Here is a 22,204-nt window from a genome sequence, read left to right on the forward strand (position 1 = left end):
CCAGCAAGACCCATGGTTTAGCCCATTGTTCACTCGCCGAGTGCCGAGAACTGAATGCGTCTCTGGAAGCTTCGGCACAAGGGCGGAGATCTTTCTTTGAATTGATTAAGGCACTTGTTTCACTTGCTCTGAGACAGCCAGGGCTCCCCGTCGTGCTCAGTGTGCAGGATGACAGGCACAAAAGAGGGACCTTGCCTTCCCCACTCGACTTGGGAGTCATCACCATCAACAGTCTTTAAGCAGAGGACTCTCAGCCCTCCCAGTTCCCTCTGTCCCCACATCGTCATCAGTCAACATGTGACTGTGATTGTTTTCCACGTGGGCTCTGAGAGCAGCTCACCATTTGAGTGGCTTATCAGGTGCCCCCCTGTAAGAGAGGAGGACCAGGAAGCGGCCCCTTCCCTGGAGGGAGCTGAAATCTAGAGAACTGGCCCCTCCTGGACCAGACCCAGCCCCCTGCTTGAACTACTTTCTCCCACAGGGAGGGACCCCGTGAAGACTCAGGAGCCCTCCTGTTCAGCCAGGCTACAGCTGGTATTTTGAAGGGAAGAAGTCCCTCTGTGGGGTTACAACACCCCATCGTGGTCTTTTATTCCAGCAGCTGCCTTGACAGTTGCCTCCCGACTCCTCTGCTGGCTGGAAACTTAGTTGCCATGGCAATGTCTCCTGCCTCTGCATTCCCTCTCATCCTTGCTCCCTGGGAGGCAGAGACCAAGCTCTCCTCCCCTCTGTCCTGTCGCACGGTCAGCTGGGGCCTGCAGAACCAGGGTGTGGGGGTTCAGAGCCACGCTCTTTGTAAGTGATTTCCATTTCTCCTGAGCCGGGCATCCTCCACAGGGAAAGAAGACCAGTTTCCAGATCCCAGGAAATCTCCAAGCCATGGCTGCTGGAAAAACGGCAATTCAACTCCACTGGACCCATTTCAGATCATTTCGATTCATTAGAGCAATTCTTTTTTGCCAGGACTATGTAGGTATGACCTCTGCCCCTCTAGGCACTGACTGTCCAGTGAGGGAGGTGGACACATCTGTGCATGAGGAACCCAGAACAGCAGGTGCAACTCTTGAGAGTGGATGTATTTAGACTCCAAACTCTCCAGATACATATACCACTTATGAGGTAACATCTCCAATGGGACTTTGGGCAAAACCCCATACTCAAAGAATCCATGCTTATCTTCAGATAGTCACACATTGTAAATAGCTGCACATCTGTCTATTTAGATCAGATTTTGCCACCAACTGAGTGTGATGAAAAACATCCAGCTTCAGAACCGTTTGGATTTTGGGATTGGAAATAAGTGATAGTGCCCTATTAGAAGAATTTATTTTAAGGAGAGACTTCCCTCTGTTAGGACCCATGGTAACAAGCTTGCTCGGGGCAGAAGCTGGTGGGGAGCTCGGAGGACAGTCATGCTCACTGTCCCCTAAGGCTTTATACTAGAGCCGACTCTAAGTCACAGCGTGATGAGGATGTAAAGAGACCTTCTTGCCCAAGGACAGGAAGACATCTGGGCAAATCTGAGCTGGGTGCTGAAGGATCAATAGGGGTTTGTCAGACAGATGGGCAAGAAGGGAAGGAATTTTTTATTCTCTGGACCTCTCAGGTAGTCTCGGGTGCTAATGGACCCTGTGATGGCTCATTTCATGTGTCAACTTGACTAAGTTATGGCATTCTGTTGTTTGATCAAGTAAGCACAGGCCTGATTGTTACTGTGAAGTTATTTCGTGGATGGATTTGAATCATTAGTCAGTTAACTGCTTCTAGGCTGATTATATCTACAGTCAACAATGAGGATGCCTTTAGCAATGAGAAGAGTCTCCTCATCCAATCAGTTGGAGGCCTTAAAAGCGAGAACTGAGGATTTCAGCAGTCAGAAAGAATTTCTATCTCTACTTCAGCCAGCTAATTTTCCCAGGGGTATTCAACTTCATTTTTATCAGAGTTTCCAACTTGTGGCTTCTCCTGGGGATTTCACTTTCATCTTCATCAAGTTTCCAACTTCTGGCCTGCCCTACGGAATTTAGACTTGCCAATCTGTATGGTCACATGAGTCAATTCCTATAATAAATCTCTTAATAATGACATATCTATAGAGGTCCTGTCAGTTCTGTTTCTCTGGAGAATCCTAATACAGGCCCCTTCTCAGGAAAATATTTTAAAAGGAATAAAATAAAATAGATCGGATGGCCAATGACATCAATTATATGGAAACGCAGTTTCAATAATTTTGAAAGTGATTTATTAATATACATGCTTCTTTAATAAGGTATTAAATATCCAACGCTAACATTAGGTCTAATTACTGGCATAATTTTGAGTAGTAATGAATGTAAATGGTATTTCAAGATATCTGTAGCACTGTTGTGAGTGATGAAAGCATTTGTGATTTCTGTTGATGACAAAGCCAGGTACTGCTAATATACCATGATTTTTTGGCCTATATTCGGAATTGAAGGAAATGCTAAATTTCAGTTAGAGGTTAGAGAAAATGATCATTTAAGGTTTTCCTCAAAATGAATTCTATTTGCAGATCTCAGGCAGCAGGTTAAGAACACCTGGTCGAGTGGGAGAGAACTACTTGGGGGGGCTCAGATAAGGAAAGATGGAGGTTTTTTTAGGCAAAGAAGGACTAGCTGGCATGAAATGTAGGACACATGATGTAAGGAAGGGCTGGAAAGGTGGGACATTGAGACCAGATCCATTTGGATTTTACTTGCTCATCAGAAGAGGTTTTTATAATAACCTTTTGTTTTCTGCAATGGCATGCTATAAAAGGAGCACGTGCTCAGTATCGAAAATACCAAAAAAGAAAAAAGGGAAGAAAAGAAAACCGTTCAGTGTCCCAATGGCCTACACAATCTCTACTCACATTCCAATTAATCGCTCTTCACCAGAGAGGTTGCCTCGTCCAGCTGTTTAAAAACTAGAGTCCAGAGGGTGAGGCTTTCAACCCGAACTCTACTGCTAGACTTTTCTGTCTTGTTTTCTCATGTGTAAAATGAGATGACAGTAACAGCACCTATCTCTTCAGGTCCTTATGAGCATTAAATATGTTAATGTACGTAAAGCTCTTGGAATTGTCCATAATTTGAACTCAGTAAACATCGGCTTTTATAACATTTTCTTTCCAGTCATTCTTCAATGCATAGCTGTTTTCTATCTTCGCCTAGTTGTGGCCATTATATAGATATACATATAATTTTATATCCCCCTTCTTTCTCTTAATATTATTACATAAATATTTTTAACACTATTATAAAATGTTCACAAACATTTTAAATACCTAAATAATCTTCCATTTGAGTATATGACCCACACACTCTACAGAACTGTTCCCCTATGACTGGACATTTAGTTTCTTTCCAATTTTCCATGGATGGTGTTGAGCAGTCTTCAATGTGGTACCACAGAGATTCATTGGGCACATAACTCTGAGCTGGGCTAGAGATAAATAAGGCAGGCTCTCTTCCCTTGAGGAGCACACAGATCCATGGTTAGGGCTGGCGGTTTGGAGAGTGGATTAGATGTGAAAAATCCTGGAGACAGGGAGACCCTTTAGAGGACAGATAATAAAGAAGGGTCGACCTGGAACAGGGGCAGTGGGAGTGGGAAGAGGAGGGCAGGTCCAACCATCAGAATCTGACCCCAAAATTGGTAGAGTGAGTCAGGAGATTAAGTGAGGAAAGATGAGGAGGAAGAGTCAAAGGATGATTCTGAGACTGAGGAGCTAAGGGGAATTGAGTAGAATCATTAGGAGTCTCAAATGGATCTCCAGGTTCAAGCCCAGTTCTACCATATATTACCTGTGTGATCTTGAACAGGTTCTTTGTATTTTCTCCAAGTCTCAGATTTCCCATCTGTAAAATGGGAATATAATGAATCTTCCTCATGGAAGTGTGAAGATCCACACAAATAGTATATAGAAAGTATACAGCAAATATGAAATAGTAGGGATAATATTAAGACAGTTATGTAGCATTTCAGGTACAATTCTGAGCACTTGGTATGTATTAATTCACTTTAATCCTCACAACAACCCTACAAGAGAGGTGTGGATAGTATTTTGGTTTTATAGGTAAGGAAGCAGGCACAGAGAGGTTTGGTAACCTGCTGTAGGTCACACAGCTGGTAGATGACAGAGCTGGGACTCAAATCCAGGCACTCTTGCGTCAGAGTCCATGTTTGTAATGATTGTACTCTCCCGCCTCTCCACTTTAGTTATATTGGATGCATTATACCAAAGGGAGGTCCCTGTGCTGATTTCCAGCAGATGATTGAAAACTTGATTTTTGTAATCCAGGTTGTAGGTCAGAAAGCCCAGGATCTCCAGGCAGGGATGAGGTTAGATGCCACAAACCCACAGGCAAGGGCGAGATCGTCCAGAGAGAATGAGGCATGGGTACAGCTTGCATTTAGAGGGTGGAGTGGGGCTAGGGGGAAGAATAAGCATCAACAAAGAAAGTGAGAAAGAGTTGTCGGGAACCAGATGAGAATCAGGATTGGGTGGCGTTATGAAGTTCAAAGGAACAATGCAGTCAGCCACAGAGTGTGGGATGAGAAATGATGAGAGGTCAGAGGTGACTTTGTAGTCAGGAGAACGAGGTGGGGGGTGCTCAGTGGTAAGAGGGTGAGGGAGGTGAATGAAGAAGGGGCTGCAGGGGGTAGGTGCAGACAAATGGGCGCCTGTGGGAGTAGGGTGAACACTGACGAGGCCAGGAGACTTGAATTCACATCCTGGCTCTAACCTTTCCTTAGGTGACCTTAGACGAATTACTTAACATCTTGAGGATGCTTTATCCTTATGGTAAAATCAGGAAATAATCACACCATATACAAAAATTAACTGAAAATGGATCACTATGAAATATAAGAGATAAAATCATGAAACCTGAGATGAAAACATACAACCTTGTATTTGACAGTGGATTCTTAGATGACACCAAAAGCACGAGCAATGACAAAAAATATTAGTAAATTGGACTCCATAAAAATGTGAAATTTTGTATATCACCTTTGATACACAAGATAGTAAAAGACAACCTACAGAATGGGAGAAAATATTTGTAAATCATATATCTGGTAAAGGTCTACTATTCAAGTTCATAAAGAACTCTTACAATTTAACAACAAAAATAAAAAACAAAAAATGGGCAAAGAATGAGACATTTCTCAAAAGAAGATAGACAAATGGCCAAAAAAAGCATGTGAAAAGATGCACAACATCATTAGTTGTTAGGGAAATGCAAATTAAAAATACAAAGAATAAAACTGTTTAAAAAAAACCTACACAGTGACATGCTATTTCATGTTCATTGTGATTATAATCAACCAAACTTACAATAAGAGTTGGCAAAGATGTGGAGAAGCTGGAACACTCACACATTGCTGGTGGGAATGTAAAGTGGCTCAACAGTGGAAAACAGTTTAACAGTTTCCCAAAAAATAGAATTATTATATGACCCAGCAATTCCACTCCAAGGTATATACCCCAAAGAATTGAAAACAGGGCCTAGCACAGATACTTGGATATCCACATCCTTAGCAACGTTATTCACAATAGCCAAAAAATAAGAAATAATCCAAGTGCCCTTCAACAGATGAATGTATAAACAAAATGTAGAATTTATGATGGAATATTATTCAGCTGTAAAAAGGAATGAAGTACTGATGCATGTTACCACATGGATGACCTCAAAAGCATTGTGCTAAGTCAAAGAAGAGGGCACAAAAATTCACATATCGTATGATTCTATTTGTGCAAAGTATCCAGAATAGGTAAATCCATATAGACAGAAAGCAGATTAGTGATTGCCAGAGTTGGGAGACGGACAAATGCAGAGTAACTGCTTAACAGGTATGGGGTTTCCACCTGGAGATGAAAATGTTTTGAAACCAGGCAGAGGTGCTGGTTGCGTAATGAATGTACTAAAGGCCACTGAGTTGTTCACTCTAAAATGGGTGATTGTATGTTATGTAAATTTTACCAACATAAAAATATCAGGAAGTAAGATTCACCTCTGAGTTTGTTGTAGGGATTTGCTGGGATAATGAACACAGAGCACTTAGCAGGCAGAATGAGTTAAGCTGGCTGAGAATCACGAGAGACGACTGACGGGCATAGCTGGAACTTTGAAGAGCACTCTTCAAAGTAAAGTTTGGTCATCGCCACTGGGGTGGTTCTGGCACTTAGAACTGACGGGTCCCCCTCAGGCGCCCTCTGATCTCAGTTAGCTGAAATCCAGGTGGTTGTGCGAGCCCTGCCTGAGCTGCAGGTGGAAAGAAGACCTGGCAGGTCTGCAGTCCATAGGGTAAATTGCAGTGCCGACACCTGTGCTCCTCCTCCCCACCTTGCTTCTCCTCCCCACCTGTACTCCTCCTCCCCACCTTGCTTCTCCTCCCCACCTGTGCTCCTCCTCCCCACCTTGCTTCTCCTCCCCACCTGTGCTCTTCCTCCCCACCTTGCTGCTCCTCCTCCCTGTGCCCAACCTCCCCACCTTGCTTCTCCTCCCCTCCTGTGCTCCTCCTCCCCATCTGTGCTCCACCTCCCCACCTGTGCTCCTCCTCCCCACCTTGCTTCTCCTCCCCACCTGTGCTCCTCCTCCCCACCTTGCTTCTCCTCCCCTCCTGTGCTCCTCCTCCCCATCTGTGCTTCACCTCCCCACCTGTGCTCCTCCTCCCCATCTGTGCTCAGGAAGGTGGTCCTGGTGCTCTAACCTAGGAGAAGGCGCATCCAGTTGCAGGTATGGCTTTGCAACTGACACCACAAGGCGCCCTGAACTTATCACTTACCCTTGGTTTACTGACCTGGGAAACGGCTCCAATGTGATTAGGAGGCAAATGTGTCTGGGTTAAGCTTTGCGTTCTGCAGCGAAATCATGGAGTGCAACTGGGACCTCGATACATGTTCTGAGGACAGCTTCTTGGTTCTGAGATCACAGCGTACGTGTGTGCGAGAATTATCCTGTGTTCTTTCTGTTTCCCGCTTCTCTGGTCCTTCCTTTCTCAGACTCTAGCATCTTAAAATCTTAGATTCTTTTCTCTTCCTCCTATCATGTGCCCCATTCATTTACTCCTTCATTCAACAATATAAACCGGGCACCTGCTCTCGAGAAAACATTGTTCTAGACATTGTGGAAATGGAAAGTGAGGATTTAGAGAGAAATACAGCAAGCTCCCATCCTGAAGTGAGAGGAGATTTAAACCACACCTGTGATAGACACATTTACAAGTGTCTTACACCAGCAGCACAAACCATGGACCTCTGGAAACCTGGGGGCCCAGGGAAGGGTGCTGAATCCCACCTAAAGGGGTGTGAAAGCCCATGGGACTGAAAAAGCACTCTGAGGAACTTTGAAATACTTGTTTGTACATAAGGGCTGCTAGCCAAAGCGACCTCACTCTTTTCTTGCTTTTGTGAGAAAGGGGGAAAGGGTGGATGTAGGGTTGCTGTTGAAGCTAAAGCAAAGCAACAATGAGAAGTTACCCAGAATGACTGGTTAAGTGCCTTGCAAACCTTTACTATTATCCAAACATTTATGTTTATATTTTCCTGTGGGCAGATGGTGCTGGTCAAGATTAAGCAACATAGAAAAAAAATCACATTTTTGAAACGTCAAAAAAAAAAAAAAGTCTAAGGTGGCTTTGAGGTGGTGCCTGACAGGTGCATAGAGTCCAGAATGGAGGAGGGAAGAGGGCTTCCAAGTTCAGGACACAAGGTCAAAGGACCCGCCGGCCAGTCGGGAAGGAAGCGCACGCGTTCAGGGAGCACAGGCCCCGCTGAGGTGAAGGTAGGAAGGTAGCGTTGAGATACAACATTTTCCCTCCCTCCCCGCTCCTTCGCTCCCTTTGACTTGGGCTGTGTCCTCCTTCTTCTGCTCTTCTGGTACTTTCCTCGCCACCCTTTGTCTCTCTGCTGATCTGCCCATCTTCCTCCCTAGACCCTCTGTCTTTGTGTTTGGGGGACTAACAGGCTACCTGGTGGGCAGCTGCTCCTGGAGCAGCCGTGCGCGGGCTCTCCCCGCATGCTGCGGGCCCGGCCGGCCAGCGGCTGGATCTGCAGGTTTCCTCCATTACCTCCTGTCCTCAGGTGGTGGTCCAGGCAATTTCCATGCTCTGCTGACGGTGCTTGTGTGTTGTCATAGCCTGGGTCGTTTTCCTCATTTACTCTCTCCCATCAACTCCAGTAAAACGGTCCTGAAGCTGAAGAGTCCAGAGGAGGGGGAAAGCGCTGGGCTGGGAAGGGGTGGGGAGGGGGCGGCGGTGAAGATGAGAGGGCTCGAGGCTGCAGCCCCGTGGGTGGGGGTCGGCCCAGGCCGTACCTAACAGGCATCTTTTTTTTTTTTTTTTAATTTTTTTATTTTTTATTGACTTTGTAATAATATTACATTAAAAATATATATGTGAGGTCCCATTCAACCCCACCCCCCCACCCCCCCTCTCCCCCCCCCCCCCCAACAACACTCGTTCCCATCATCATGACACATCCATTGGATTTGGTAAGTACATCTTTGGGCACCTCTGCACCTCATATACATTGGTTCACATCATGGCCCATACTCTCCTCTATTCCATCATGTAGGCCCTGTGAGGATTTACAATGTCCGGTGATTACCTCTGAAGCACCATCCAGGGCAGCTCCATGTCCCGAAGACGCCTCCACCTCTCATCTCTTCCTGCCTTTCCCCATACCCTTTGTCCATTATGTCCACTTTTCCCAATCCAATGCCACCTCTTCTATGTGGACACTGGATTGGTTGTGTCCATTGCACCTTTATGTCAAGAGGAGGCTCAGATTCCACCTGGATGCTGGATGCAATCCTCCCATTTTCAGTTGTAATCATTCTAGGCTCCATGGTGTGGTGGTTGTCCTTCACCTCCATCTTAGCTGAGTGTGGTAAGTCCAATAAATCAGATTGTAGGTGCTGGAGTCTGTTGAGGCTCAGGATCTGGCTATCACATTGTCAGTCCAGAGATTCAAATCCCCTAAATATATCTTAAACCCCAACATTAACTGCACCTCCAGCACATTAGCATGAAAGTCTTATGAAGGGAGATCCCATCTGAGTCCAGATTCATCACACATAAACACCATTTCCAAAGAGGGGCCATCTGCCCTGGTAGTTAACCCCATCGGCCATGACCATAACTCCCATGGGTCTCTTTAGCCCTCAAAGGAACCAATATCTGGGGGTTGTATCTGCTTTATCTGTCTCTCTGACTCTGCTCAGTTGTGCATGAGGGCAAACCTTCTGCCAGCCTCCAGACTCTTTTTTAGAAACTCGTAGCCATATAAACTCATTTCTCCTTTCCATTTCCCCCTTACTTTAGGTCAAACAGCATTTTAAAGTCATGGTATTTTATGTAGACATGGATATTCTGCTGATCCGCATTGAACCTTCCGTATAAGGTCATTTTCCAGTTGCATCATCAGTTGGTAGTTGATAGTGGTCCCTCGTTGCCAGGGAGGCTCATCCCCGGGTGTCATGTCCCACGCTGGGGGGAAGGCATTGCATTTACATGCTGAGTTTGGCTTCGAGACTGGCCACATTTGAGTAACATGAAGGCTGACAGAAGGAAATTCCCAGGCACAAAGTTGCTCTAGGCCTTGTTATTATTTTGGGTTTATCAGCTCACAAGCATAGTCATTAGTATCAGGGGCTCACTGTTGAACCCTCACTCCCTCCCGGTCCCCACCACTGTACCTGGGAGACTGTCGCTGCTCCCCTAGGGACCACGACAGAGCACCACTGGCCGGGAACCCAGTACCCCCCCTACTGTCCTAGACCACAGCAATGTATATATATAATATACAGCACTCCCACACATCCACCAGAAAACCTTTTCCCTTCCACAGTGATACTCTTACGCCCTATTCATATCATATTTACTTAAAGTGATGTACAGAGTCTGAGACATTAGCTTTCTAACAAGGTGACATCTGTATTTACATTATGGTGCATACTTTAGGATACACAGTTCTTTACATTTTTAGTTATCCTATGTTTTACATTATGGTTTACATTATCAGTCTGTCATCTCCTATATGTTATGGTGTAATATTACATGTTTTATATCCATCCTTGTGTACTCTCAAGAAACTCCTCTCTTACCCCCCATTTACTTTGGTTCCACACATTTAACGTCCATTTTCCCTTCCACCTTAGTGCCCTCAGTGATAGCCAACCTCCGTTTCCTGAGGAGCCACTTCCAGAGATAGATGGAATAGTGTTCAGGGCCTAACTTGCTCAACTGCCCCAATGCCCTGGGAGCCACCCTTTCTCTCGAGGGATACAGTTCCCTCTATTGGATGGCATTAGTCCTCCCCAGGATGTGGGTCCACCCCCACTCTCACTACTTGGGTTTCTACCCCATGGTGTCACCCACTCTGGCAGAATGAGCATTTAGACATTCCCCAGGAGCCCGTCCTGCATCAGACCCTCCCCTCCGAGCATTCTAAACAGGTAACCCTCTTTATTATATTTTGATATGATTTTCTCGGCATTTTACTCTCCACCAACACCTGACCCTCTCCTGGTTCGTATGCTACCCCTCCCTCCCCCCACTTTTGGGCAACGTTACCCACCCGTCCCTCCCCAGCCACCCTCAAACCCGCAAAGCCCCAAGCAAAGGCAACCCCTTGCCCCCCTTTTATCTCTTCTTTGTGTTCATACTTACCACCATCTCGTCTTAAATTCCACCCCTGCAGACATCGGCTCATATCCTTCCTCCACCCTCCGATTTCCTGCAAGCCTATCGTTCAGTCTCTTGCTATCTAGGGCAGCTTGTTTATTTCATATCATTGAGGTCATGTAGTATTTGTCCTTCAATGTCTGGGTTGCTTCACTCAACATAAGGTTCTCAAGATTCATCCATGTTATCACATGTGTTTGTAGTGTGTTTGTTCTTACAGCCGAGTAGTATTCCATTGTGTGTATATACCACATTTTATTGATCCACTCGTCTGTTGATGGGCATTTGGGTTGATTCCAACTTTTGGCAATAGTGAACAATGCTGCTATGAACATTGGTGTACATATATTGGTTTGTGTTCTTGTTTTCAGTTCTGCTGGGTATATTCCCAGCAGTGGTATTGCTGGGTCATATGGCAAATCTATGGCTAGTTTTTTGAGAAACCGCCATACTGTTCTCCAGAATGGTTGGATCCTTCTGCATTCCCACCAGCAGTGGATGAGTGTTCCCCTTCCTTCACATCCTCTCCAGCACTTGTATTCTTCTGTTTTTTTCATAGCTGCCAATCTTATGGGTGTAAGATGGTATCTCATTGTGGTTTTGATTTGCATTTCCCTGATAGCTAGAGATTTGGAACATTTTTTCATGTGCTTTCTTGCCATTTGTATTTCTTCTTCGGAGAAGTGTCTGTTTAAGTCTTTTTCCCATTTTTTAAATGGATTGTTTATCTTTTTATTTTCAAGATGTAGGAGTTCTTTATATATGCAAGTTATAAGTTTCTTATCAGATATATGATTGCCAAATATTTTCTCCCACTGTGTGGGCTCCCTTTTTACTTTCTTGACAAACTCCTTTGAGGTGCAGAAGGCTTTAATTTTGAGGAAGTCCCATTTATCTATTAGTTCTTTTGCTGCTCGTGCTTTTGGTGAGATATTCATAAATCCATTACCTATTACAAGGTCCTGTAGATGTTTCCCTACACTGCTTTCTAAGGTTTTTATGGTCTTGGCTTTTATATTTAGGTCTTTGATCCATCTTGAGTTGATCTTTGTATAAGGTGTGAGATGGTAATCCTCTTTCATTCTTCTACATATGGCTATCCAGTTCTCCAGACACCATTTGTTGAATAGGCCGCTCTCTCCCAGTTGAGAGGGTTTGGTGGCTTTATCGAATATTATGTGGTTGTATATGTGAGGTTCTATATCAGAGCTTTCAATTCGATTCCATTGGTCTATATGTCTCTCCTTATGCCAATACCATGCCCTAACAGGCATCTTGTTTCCTTCCTGCTCCTCTGCCCCCGCTGCTGGCTGCAGTGTGTCAGATCCTCCCCAAGGGCGTGGTTGCTGTCCTGGGACCCTCCGCCAGCCCGGCCTCCAGCTCCATCATCAGCAACATCTGCGGAGAGAAGGAGGTGAGTACCGGGCAGGTGGGGCAGACGGCTGTACCCAGGGGCTCCAAAGAGGGTGCTGATCCTTAGGGGCATGCAGCCAGAAGAGCCCCCCAGAGCTGGGGGTGTTCCTCCTTACTGTAGCCCCGGAGACGCAGTCTTTTATTGAGCACCTACTATATTCCAGGCGTTTTGCAGGGAGGGGCCTCAGAGGAGAGGTTGCACAGCAGGACTTTCCAGCTGAGCTCTCCAAGTCTTGGGGCTCTGTGGACGTGTCCCCAGGGGCCCCTTCGGTGGTGGGTAGAGGCTGGGGGAGGGTGGGCATCAGGGGAGGCCACGGGGCGGCGGCCCGAGTGCCCACGCTCACACCAACACAGACAGCACCCTGGTGATCAACATACAGCCTGCTGTATATCTGGATTCTGGGAAGAATGCCTTTGGGGGACCGGGAGGTTTTATTGCTAAGATAAAGTCGGAAAACCTTTATTTTGTAAGTTCACTGGGAGAGCTTTGATTCTATTTCTTCCTCATTCACCCATTGCAGTGTGTACTTCCTTAATCAGTGAAGTTTTCTTTATGTGTAACCTCAAAGAGCAACTAGAATGGTGAAGGGTCCCATGCATTTCTCTAGTTCTAGTTCCATGGGAGATAAAACACATAAATAGATAAGGTAGAGAATAAGTTTCTAACAACTAGTGCCCTGTCCCATCAATTCTTCCCCCTCCAATCTCCCTGGAGAAAATCAACTTGGAAGTTGAGAGAGTCTGTCCATTGCTTGACTCTTTGCCAGTCCTTCCTGGAATCAGGCCTTCCCTTCACATGTATCCCTGGGAGACAGTGGGAAAGTGAGCCCTTAGCTCCTCTCCACTTCTGGCCTTGGAGCTGGGACCTCGGGGACAGCAGGAGCTGGGGGGCAAAGGCTGTGAGGTCAGGAGCTAATTGTGGAAGGGGGCGGGGACCCATCTTCCACCCACCCTGGGAGCCGAGAGTCTTGGTCCCCCAGAGGCTTCAGCCTTGAAGGTTCTCCTCCTTTTGTAGGTCCGCTCCATTAGCCTCTGTCCTTTGGTGACAGCCCAGAAATAATAGGACAGGGTACCCACTGCCAGAGAGACTGGACCCCTCCCCAGAGAGCTGCCCCATAGAGGCAGGAGAGCAGCAGACAGGCCCCTGTCCACCCCAGGTCCTCCTGGAACCTGCCTCTCTGGTGCCTCCTTTACTTGCTTTGGAATCAGAGAGTTTAGTGCGTCCCGGAGGTTTTGAGCAAAATATGTGTTTTCCCTTGTTTATGAACCCACACTCAGAACTGTTCTCTGCAAATCTAAGTGACATTGTAACCCCAGCACCCACCCTGCCCTTGGTCTTGCTGCCACCCTCCCCTTAGGATGACCCCCCCCGAGCCCTCTGGCCATGGGCTGTGCCCATGTTGACAACTCCCCATCCCCCTACCCCTCAGATAGCCTGGGAGATGGCTGTCCCGCCAGCCCAGGCCCAGAGGGAGCTCCCGGCCCCCTGCAGTCCCTTCCAGCCTCTCCTAGGCCTCAACATCAGAAGTTGGATCTGATGATTAATTGAAATCTTCCTTGCCGTGCTCCAAGTGAAAGCTCACGTCTGTGGCAGGGTATTATTCCAGCAATTGCTCTGACCCTCACCACGTGAGGGTGCCAAGGCTTCAGCTGCCCATTTCCCCTTTTCTACACCCTCCTCTTCTCTCTCCCTCTTCCCCCAGCACCCTTCCTTCACTGCCCTTGACTGTCCCTGCTCCAAAATGGCATCCCCTTGGCGTCCAGTGGCTGTGTTATCTCGGTCAACACGTCTTGAATGCTGTTTGGCCTTTCAGGCAGTGGCAGAGACCCTGACTTAGAGCTCTGCCCTCTCCTCCCACCCCATCCCTGGGCCATCACTGACCGGCCAGCCTGCAGCCCTGCCCACAGAATGGCCCGGCATTTCTCCTCCTGTGTCTGGTCTGGTTCCTTCCAGAGAAACCTTTCCTCGCCGTTCAGATTATGCGTTTCTTTAATATTTTGAGGCTGGACGGCCTTACACTGATTTCCTCCAGCTCCAGGGAAAAGAAATGGAGTTCTCACCAAGGAGTTCATTCCTTTAAATGCTGCTTATAGCTCCGTAGCCCTCGTGACCACTGTCTGCCTCACTGCTCTGCCTTCCATCTGCTCACCTCTCCTGGCTCTTGTCCTCCCCCCAACCCCCGACTTGACTTCCTGGGATGCATTTACACTTGCCAATCACCATTGGATTGGTCTTTGTCCTAGAGAGAGAATCAACAGGTTTGGGCTGGGCCATCCTGCCTGGACCCCTTAGGGCCTCTGGCTGCTTCTCCAGTGGGCTTCAGAGTGGTGGGCTGTGCTAGAGCCTCGCCACCATCTCCCCTTCTTGGACAGACCCCTTGCCCCTCACCCCTTGCACAACAGCTCCAAGAGATTTGGGGCGAGCTCCTAGATTTGGGGAAAGATGGGTAGGGAAGGAGAAAAGGCATTTTCTGAGCACTTACTACCTGTTAGGTACGGACCGATTATGTCCTTCCTACCCAGAATCTTATTTTATCTTCCCAGTGTTTTTATCTTCATTTCAAGGAAGCTTGTACAGTTAAGCAGTTTGTCCCAAATCACACAGCAGAACCTGGAGGCAAGCCCAAGTCTACAGACCCCTAAACCCATTTGTTTTTCACCTTCCCAAGTCCTTCTCACAATGCATCTCTTGGAGCCATGGGTTCAAGGGTAGGCATCTGAAGGGCTCCACACTTTCTTGGGGAGGGGGTTACTTGCTAAGGGAACCCACTAGGCTGGACGGCCACCCAAGGAAGGCCGTGGTCACAGAGGCAGCCAGCCCATCCTGTCCCTGCCCAGGGGTGGCCTCCATCGCGCCCCTTTGTGACCTCTTTTACTTTCAAGGTGCATTGGTTACTCATTTTGGCAGATTTTATGGGCTGCAAAATAGAAGAGAGAAGAATGACTCCTTATGACACACCCAGGTCAACTTCACTCTTTATGGAACCTTCTTTCGTAACTCATCAGGTTTTCCCCAATTCTTTGCTTTTCAGTCTCTGCTGGAAAATATTGGTTGCCCTCTCTATGGTGCAAAGGTTCATCCTAGTTGCATTCTGGAATTTTCTCCATAGTTTCTGCTAAATCTTTACCTTTGCTGTACCCCGATCTCAGAGGAGCACTAGTGTCAGACCAACTTCTCCCAAAAGGTTAAAAACATCCCCCCACACCATCTCATCCTCTTCCCAGACTCCTGGCAGGATATCCTCTGAGCTGCACAGGCAAAGAGAACTGCTACAATCATTTCCGAATAATCTAGATGATTACGTTCTCTTTGTAATTTAGGAGATTATTAAGATATGATTCAGTTCTTCCTGCCGCCTACCCTAAGTCCGGCTGTAACGTCAGCATGTCCCCACGCTTGCGCTAAGTTGGCCCTCGTGTAAGGGCATTGGTCCTCATGGAGCATGAGGGATGAGGGTTCCACCCCATCTGCCTGTGATCGAGGCGCCGTGCAGACTGCAGCACTCCTGGCCCTGGACACCAGGCGCGTGGGTGACAGAATGAAATCAAGGCGGATAGCAGCTTATTACCTTTTAAGTCTCCTATTACCTGCCAAATAGCCTCAGCCTCCAATAAAGTAGCCATCACAACCTGTTAATACCTCTTCCCGAGTGAAGAGAGGCAGAGCCTCCCAGAAATGTCAGTAATGGGCACACAGGGAAGCGGACACTGTCCTAATGAAGTCAGAGCAGATATTTATTAAACCTGGCTCTGCTCGGAGGTTCTCTAGATGGCTTCTCAGCCTCCCCACCCTCCTGATCTTGTTAGACCTTCACACACGAAAGCTTGCTGGGAGCTGGTTCACTCACCTGTGGGTGATGCTGGGATGTTTGGGGCTTCTCTCTGAGTCCCCAGAGCAATGATTTTCTCTCCCTGCTGTCTCGGCTCTGATGGATTAACTACAGATAAAACATTAGAAGGGTGATCCCTTCAAGAGCCATTTGTCTCCCTGCCCAGCAGTGGGCAGCTCCTCCAAAAATAAAGACCTACTCTTGCACCTTCTCAGAGAGCACAGACACCAGCTCTGGGACCCGAGGGACATCTCTACCTGTCTCTGGACAAAGGGTTGCTGGTCCTGGGTCTATCTGGGGCACTGTCAGGGATGTCATCGTGTCCTGCTCCCACGGAGTGGGTCCCCGCAAGCTGCGTGTGGCAAAGGCGTTAAGTCAAAGAGCCCATCATCTGCGGCTTTGTCTCACTCATCGCTCTCTTTCTTTCTCACTTTTCCCCACTTATGCCCATTTTTGCTCCTCCTTCAGGTCCCTCACTTCAAAGTGGCCCCAGAGGAATTTGTCAAGTTCCAGTTCCAGAGGTTTACAACTCTCAACCTCCATCCCAGCAACACGGACATCAGCGTGGCTGTCGCCGGGATCCTGAACTTCTTCAACTGCACCACCGCCTGCCTCATCTGTGCCAAAGCAGAATGTACGTGTCCCCGGCGAGCGCCACGCCCCGCGCCGTCCCGCCCGGCCGCCTGGGCTCTGGCTTCCTGTCCCCGGGGTGCGGACACACCGGGAAGGTGTGGGCTGATAAGCAGTGGGTCCAGGCGTTCCCGGGTGTCTTTGCCCTTTTGCATGTGTGTGTGGGTGAAAGAAAGAGAGCGGTCCAGGAGCATCCTTTGCCGGGCCTCCCTGGGCATGGGTGGGACAGAAAGGAGCTCGTTACGCAAAGGCTGGCAGATCTCCAAGTCATTTTGTATCTGCAAATTCAATTCCCACATCTTCAGCTTCATTGTTAAGGGGATACAAAAAGAGAGATGGAGAAAAATAAATTTGGGCGCATTTGTACTTAAATGGGTTGACATGCTTCTGTCCCTAGAGAGCGGGTTGTGCTGATGGAAAAAGGTCCAAGGTCAATTCCCCATAAAGCGGTTCTGTTTTTTTTTTTTCAAATGGAGGTTTTAGAAATGCCTTTTCTCTGACTCTCAGACAATTTGTGACATAAGTTTAGCATTGATGAGATTTAGCTAATTTAAGCCAGCACCTTCCAGCTAATCCATGCATCTTGTGCTCCTGGCTGCAGCTGCGTACCCACATGGGGTGAGACAGATGCTGGCCACCGACAGACCCTGGGCCAAGTGCCCGACCCCTGGCACCTGTGTCCTGCATAGCTCACCTGCCCCACACAGGTGAGACCTGCAGGTCTATCTGGGCTGGCCTGGCAGAGATATGCCATCTCTACTCAGGAATCCTTTCTCTGGCTTCTCAGAACTGCTCTTCCTTCTTCAGTCCTTCTTCCCCCTGGGAGTCCCTACAGCATCTGAAAACAAAAGGCACCTCAACATCAAGGGTCAGAACTACCTACTTTTCCAGACCTTCCCACCTGATTCCCTCCACATGTGTATTCATTTATTTACTCCACATGTATTTATTGAGTTTTTACTTTATGCCACCCAAGAAACAAAATAATGGAGACCCAGCAATATATGCTTTCACGTACCTTGTTTAATTCTTACAACAGCCCAGTGGGTTTGGAAGTATTAGAATTCTCCACTTTAAAGTTGAGATTCAGAGAGGTGAAATGAGTTACCCAAGGTTATACCCTTGGAGCAACAGAGTCCAAGCTCAGATACAAGTCGTCTCACTCCAAATTCTGAGCTCTTTCCGGGAATCTGTAGTGGATACAAAGGAGATGTGGCACCTGCCCTCCAGGTAGATAGCACTGAAGACTGCCCACAGTTGAGAAGGCACAAAGCGGTTTATAGTACATAGGTATGTGATATAGCGGAGAAGGAGAGGCCCCTGAGCAATAGGGAAGGCTTGGGGATCAGGGGAGGGATTGAAATAGACCTTAAAGGATGAAAAGGTTTAGCCAGGAGGAGGACAGAGTTAGGACAGAGTAGATGAGGGAAAGGGAGGGAAGCACGACTCCTGATGGTGCCTAGGGAGGGGTCGGTTGGAGCGAAAAGATGGTTAAAGATGAAAGGAGGCGAGGAGGGGGAATGGAGACACTGGCATGTCAGGAGAGGGAGAGGGGAATTGGTCTCCTATCCATCGAGAGCCCTTGAAAGTCTCTCCATTGTGCAATGTCCTCAGACAAAAGCTGTTTGGATCACAGGGCTGCCCTTGGGAGAACCAACAGTTTGGGGTACGTGAAAAAGGGCATAGGAGCTGCAGAGCTGGAATTAGCATTGAGGCACTGGAGACCCTAAGACATGGAAAAGGAACGCTGACTCCAAGCCTTTTCCAACAGATGCATCCTATTGGGGACCAGCAGGTTGGGCGTGTGTAACACACCAATTCTTCTCTTCACTCAGTCAGTCTGCAGGCACTTATTGAGCCCCTACTATGTGCTGGGCACTGTATTGTGCTAGGCTCTGGGTGAGATTGTAGAGAACATCAATATATATGTCTCTGTTCTCAAGATGTAGCAGCCTCGCTGGACAACTAAACAGGGTCTATGGACATGAAGCAATCAAGACAATGCAATGATGAGCACAGGCTCAGAGGGAGACAGGGTGCATGGGAGTTCTCAGTCAGGAGCTCCATGGATGGGGTTTGGCAAGAACTCAGTGAACACAGAGTCTAGCCTCCTCTATTTAAAGAAGAGACTGAGGCCCAGAGACTATCTTGCTTGCCTTGTAATTGATAGAGCTTGGATTTGATTTCCTGGATCACTGCCATACCAGTATTTCTCAAACTGGGTTCCTCTAGCTCTGACCTGACCAATCTGATAGCCACAAGCCATATATGGCTATTTACATTTAAATTGGAGTTAATTTATTAATATCAAATACAGTTTAAAATTCATTTCCTCTGTTGCATCAGCCACATTTCAAATGCTCAATAGCTATATATGGCTAGTAGCCACCATATTGCACTTTTGTGTCATTGCAGAAAGTTCTACTGCACAGCTCTGCTTTAGATGATAAGTGATTTGCCAAAAAGGAGTTCTGTTTGAGGGGGAGGGGGGAAAATTGGGGTAGCATTTATTCTAACTTTCCTTCCTGGAGATTCACGACACACATTAGCATGGACACTCAACAAATCCTGTAGCCAAAACAACTATTTACTTCATCATTTTCCAAATAGGTCTATAAATAGAGTTCCAAAAGGTTGCCGATTTAATAGCCCACTGGATGCTAGTATTTTCTAGAACACGGTTGGGAAATGCTGCATTTCAAGGTGGCCCTCCTCATGTGGCATCCATACACCATTGACTGGGGTAATAGAATGAAAGATTCTCTCCTGGGAATGACCGCCACCAGCCTACTCCTTCAGGACTGAATTGGAGCATATCCTATACAGAGAGGGAGTGTTGAGAGACAGAAGACAAGCAGTCTTCTGCAGTCTTCTACAATGCCCGATGCCCTCTCTCATCAACCTAACAGGAAGTTCTTTCTTATGTCTAGCCACAGTCTCTCTTGCTTCTAGATGGAACTCTGTTTCCTCTGCTTTGGCTCTTACTGGAGTTTGGGAAGTAAATTGCTCAATTGTTGAAGCATTTACTATGTGCTGAGCACTATGCTAGGTACTGTTTCCCTCCTGCCCAGGCTCATTTTATTACAATTATGTCCTCCTGCTCATTTTATTAGAATTATGACGTTCCTCGATATTCATACAGTTCCTCGCAGATTGCTTTGACTCTCAACCCAGCACTTCCTCCTTCACGGCCCCTGCCGTCCTCTCGGGCTGCACAAACAGCCTCAGGGCAGTAGCTTAAGGGCCACCGTGCCTGGTAGTGACAAAGGAATCCGCTTGCCGTCCCCTTCCTCCCTCGAGCTGGTGTGGCGATGGCAGCATCCAGGACCCAGGGCAGCTCCTGGAGAGGGTGAGCCACAGCCCCGGCGCAGCTCCTCAACCACACAGTGCTGCCTCGGCTGGAAAACTCGTCCTCCTGGGCTGTTGAGCAACTCCGGTCCCCACCCGCCTGCCAGGGGAAGGAAGGTAGGCAGAGCAGGAGAGGTTTGAGGGCAAAGAGGATTAAAAATCTAATCAAAGGATGAGGAAATGAGGGTCTGAAGTGAAAGGCAGTTCAGAGCTCTCTTCGTTATTAACACAGGGCTGAGAGACACCTCAAGGAGAATTAGGAACAGGCATCTAATTCTATTTTTCAATCATCAAAATTGGGCATAACCAAGATCATTCCGTGGGGAACCATGCCACTTATTCTCCTTCTTCCCCAAAGCAGGTTCTTAATAAGCAGGTTTTGGATTAAGGAGAGCTGTGTTGTGGATTAAATTATTTTTCTTTAATGGGAAAACAATCGGAACATCTGCAAGTGCCTAGTTCTAATGAGACTTGGGGAGAAGATGTGGCGGGGACCCGAGGGGCGGCCCTGGTCACCCCCGCAGAGCCTGGAGGAGTTGGCTGTTTGGAGGCTTCCAAGGAGAGTTGGGGCTCCCCATTGCAGCCCTCAAGGACTATTCGATCAGATCACCCAGCCCTGCCACAGAGCTCCCCGAGACCCTCAGGGTTGACCCCGAGCCTTTGACTCCTTATGGAAGTGCAGGGTGCCAGGTATTTCCCTGCTATCTTTGTCCCTGGCTCAGCTCATTGTTGTTTTATGCTTGCCTTGGCATTTTTGACTATTTTAATGTCCTTTCCGTGGCTACATGTCCTGTGTCCCTACACCTTGGGCCCCTTACAACCCATGTGATCTTGGGAAAGTGCCTTAACCTCTCTCCGGCCTCAGTTGTCTCATCTCTAAAATGGGCTGATACTTTTCCTCCCAGGAGGGATTCAGTAGTTCGAGGTGCCCATGCCCACCCCCAGGAGGCGCTCGGCACGCACGAGTTGCCCTGCCTTTCCTTCCTTCCTTCCTCGGCTCCCTTGTGAGCCCAGGCCAAGACTGGGAGCTGCGTGAGGTGCAGGTCGGCCCTGTTGTGATTCCTTCCCTGTGTTTGTCGAGCCTGGTCCAGACTGGAGCACAGCAGACTTTGAACTTGAGGCCATTCCCGTGGCTGGAGAGGAAGTGCTGCCAAAGAGAAAGGCAGGATGGCGCAGCAAAAAGAGAACTGTCTTTGGAGCCCAAGCAAGCTACTCCACTACTCTGTGCTGTGTGATGGTTAGCAGGTCACTCCACCTCTCTGTGCCTTCATTTCCTCCCATGTAAAAGGGGGGGGGGATTAATAATGCCTCTCAGAGTAATTGGGTGGAAAATATCTGAGTCCAGAGTGCACTGCACATTTGATTGCTTTTACTTCACCTTGCCACCTGGGGAGGGGGGGATTGGCAGTGGCACCCGGGGTCCTATATGAGAATAATGGGGGCAGTAGTGGGCCTTTCCCTTGCCACCCCCAGGAGGCACTGTGGGAGGCCTTTTGCTCCTAATGGAGCACAGTGACCCATTTCCCGAGCGCTTACCCTGTGCTGGACACCAGCTTCGGGCTTTATATGATCTCACCTAGAATTTATTTATTTATTTATTTATTTATTTATTTATTTATTTATTTCTCTCCCCTCCCTGCCCCCCCAGTTGTCTGCTCTCTGTGTCCATTCGCTGTGTGTTCTTCTGTGTCCCCTTGTATTCTTGTCAGCAGCCCCTGGAATCTGTGTCTCTTTTTGTTGCGTCATCTTGTTGCGTCAGCTCTCTGTGTGTGTGTTGCCACTCCTGGGCAGGCTGCACTTTTTTTTCGCACTGGGAGGCTCTCCTTGCACGTGGAGCTCCCCTACGTGGGGGACACCCCTGCGTGGCATGGCACTCCTTGCGCGCATCAGCACTGCGCGTGGGCCAGCTCACCACATGGGTCAAGGAGGCCCGGGGTTTGAACCTTGGACCTCCCATGTGGTAGGCGAACGCCCTAACCATTGGGCCAAATCCACTTCCCTCATCTAGAATTTAGATGATCTCGTTTAAACCTCGTGAGGACCATGTAAGATGGGCTCGATGCATGTTCTTGTTCTACGTGTGAGGAAAAGGGAGATGAGGTCCATTGTCAAGGTCACAGGTCTCGTTCCCTCCTGCCCTGCTTTTTCTAACAAAATGCAAGAGACAGAACTGAGGGACCATCCTTCCTGCTCTCTGGGAGGTCTGACGCCTTCCCATGCCAACGGGACTGGTGAACTGAGGCCAGGGCTCGGAATCTTTGGGTGCTGACCCGTCCCGACTCCTCTAGCTT

At 47.9% G+C, this 22,204-nt stretch overlaps 1 protein-coding gene across 2 annotated transcripts in view; it reads left to right on the forward strand.

Annotated features, from left to right (window-relative positions):
- GRIK4 (glutamate ionotropic receptor kainate type subunit 4) overlaps positions 1-22,204 on the forward strand; it is a 453,432-nt gene that overhangs the window by 257,847 nt on the left and 173,381 nt on the right. For both annotated transcript variants that reach the window (XM_058289034.1, XM_058289035.2), the window contains 2 exons: positions 12,009-12,106; positions 16,404-16,569. In XM_058289034.1, the coding sequence (XP_058145017.1) occupies positions 12,009-12,106; positions 16,404-16,569 (264 nt within the window). The remainder of the gene's footprint in view (positions 1-12,008; positions 12,107-16,403; positions 16,570-22,204) is intronic.

The sequence above is a fragment of the Dasypus novemcinctus genome, chromosome 27 (assembly GCF_030445035.2).
Source record: "Dasypus novemcinctus isolate mDasNov1 chromosome 27, mDasNov1.1.hap2, whole genome shotgun sequence".
NCBI lineage: Eukaryota > Metazoa > Chordata > Mammalia > Cingulata > Dasypodidae > Dasypus > Dasypus novemcinctus.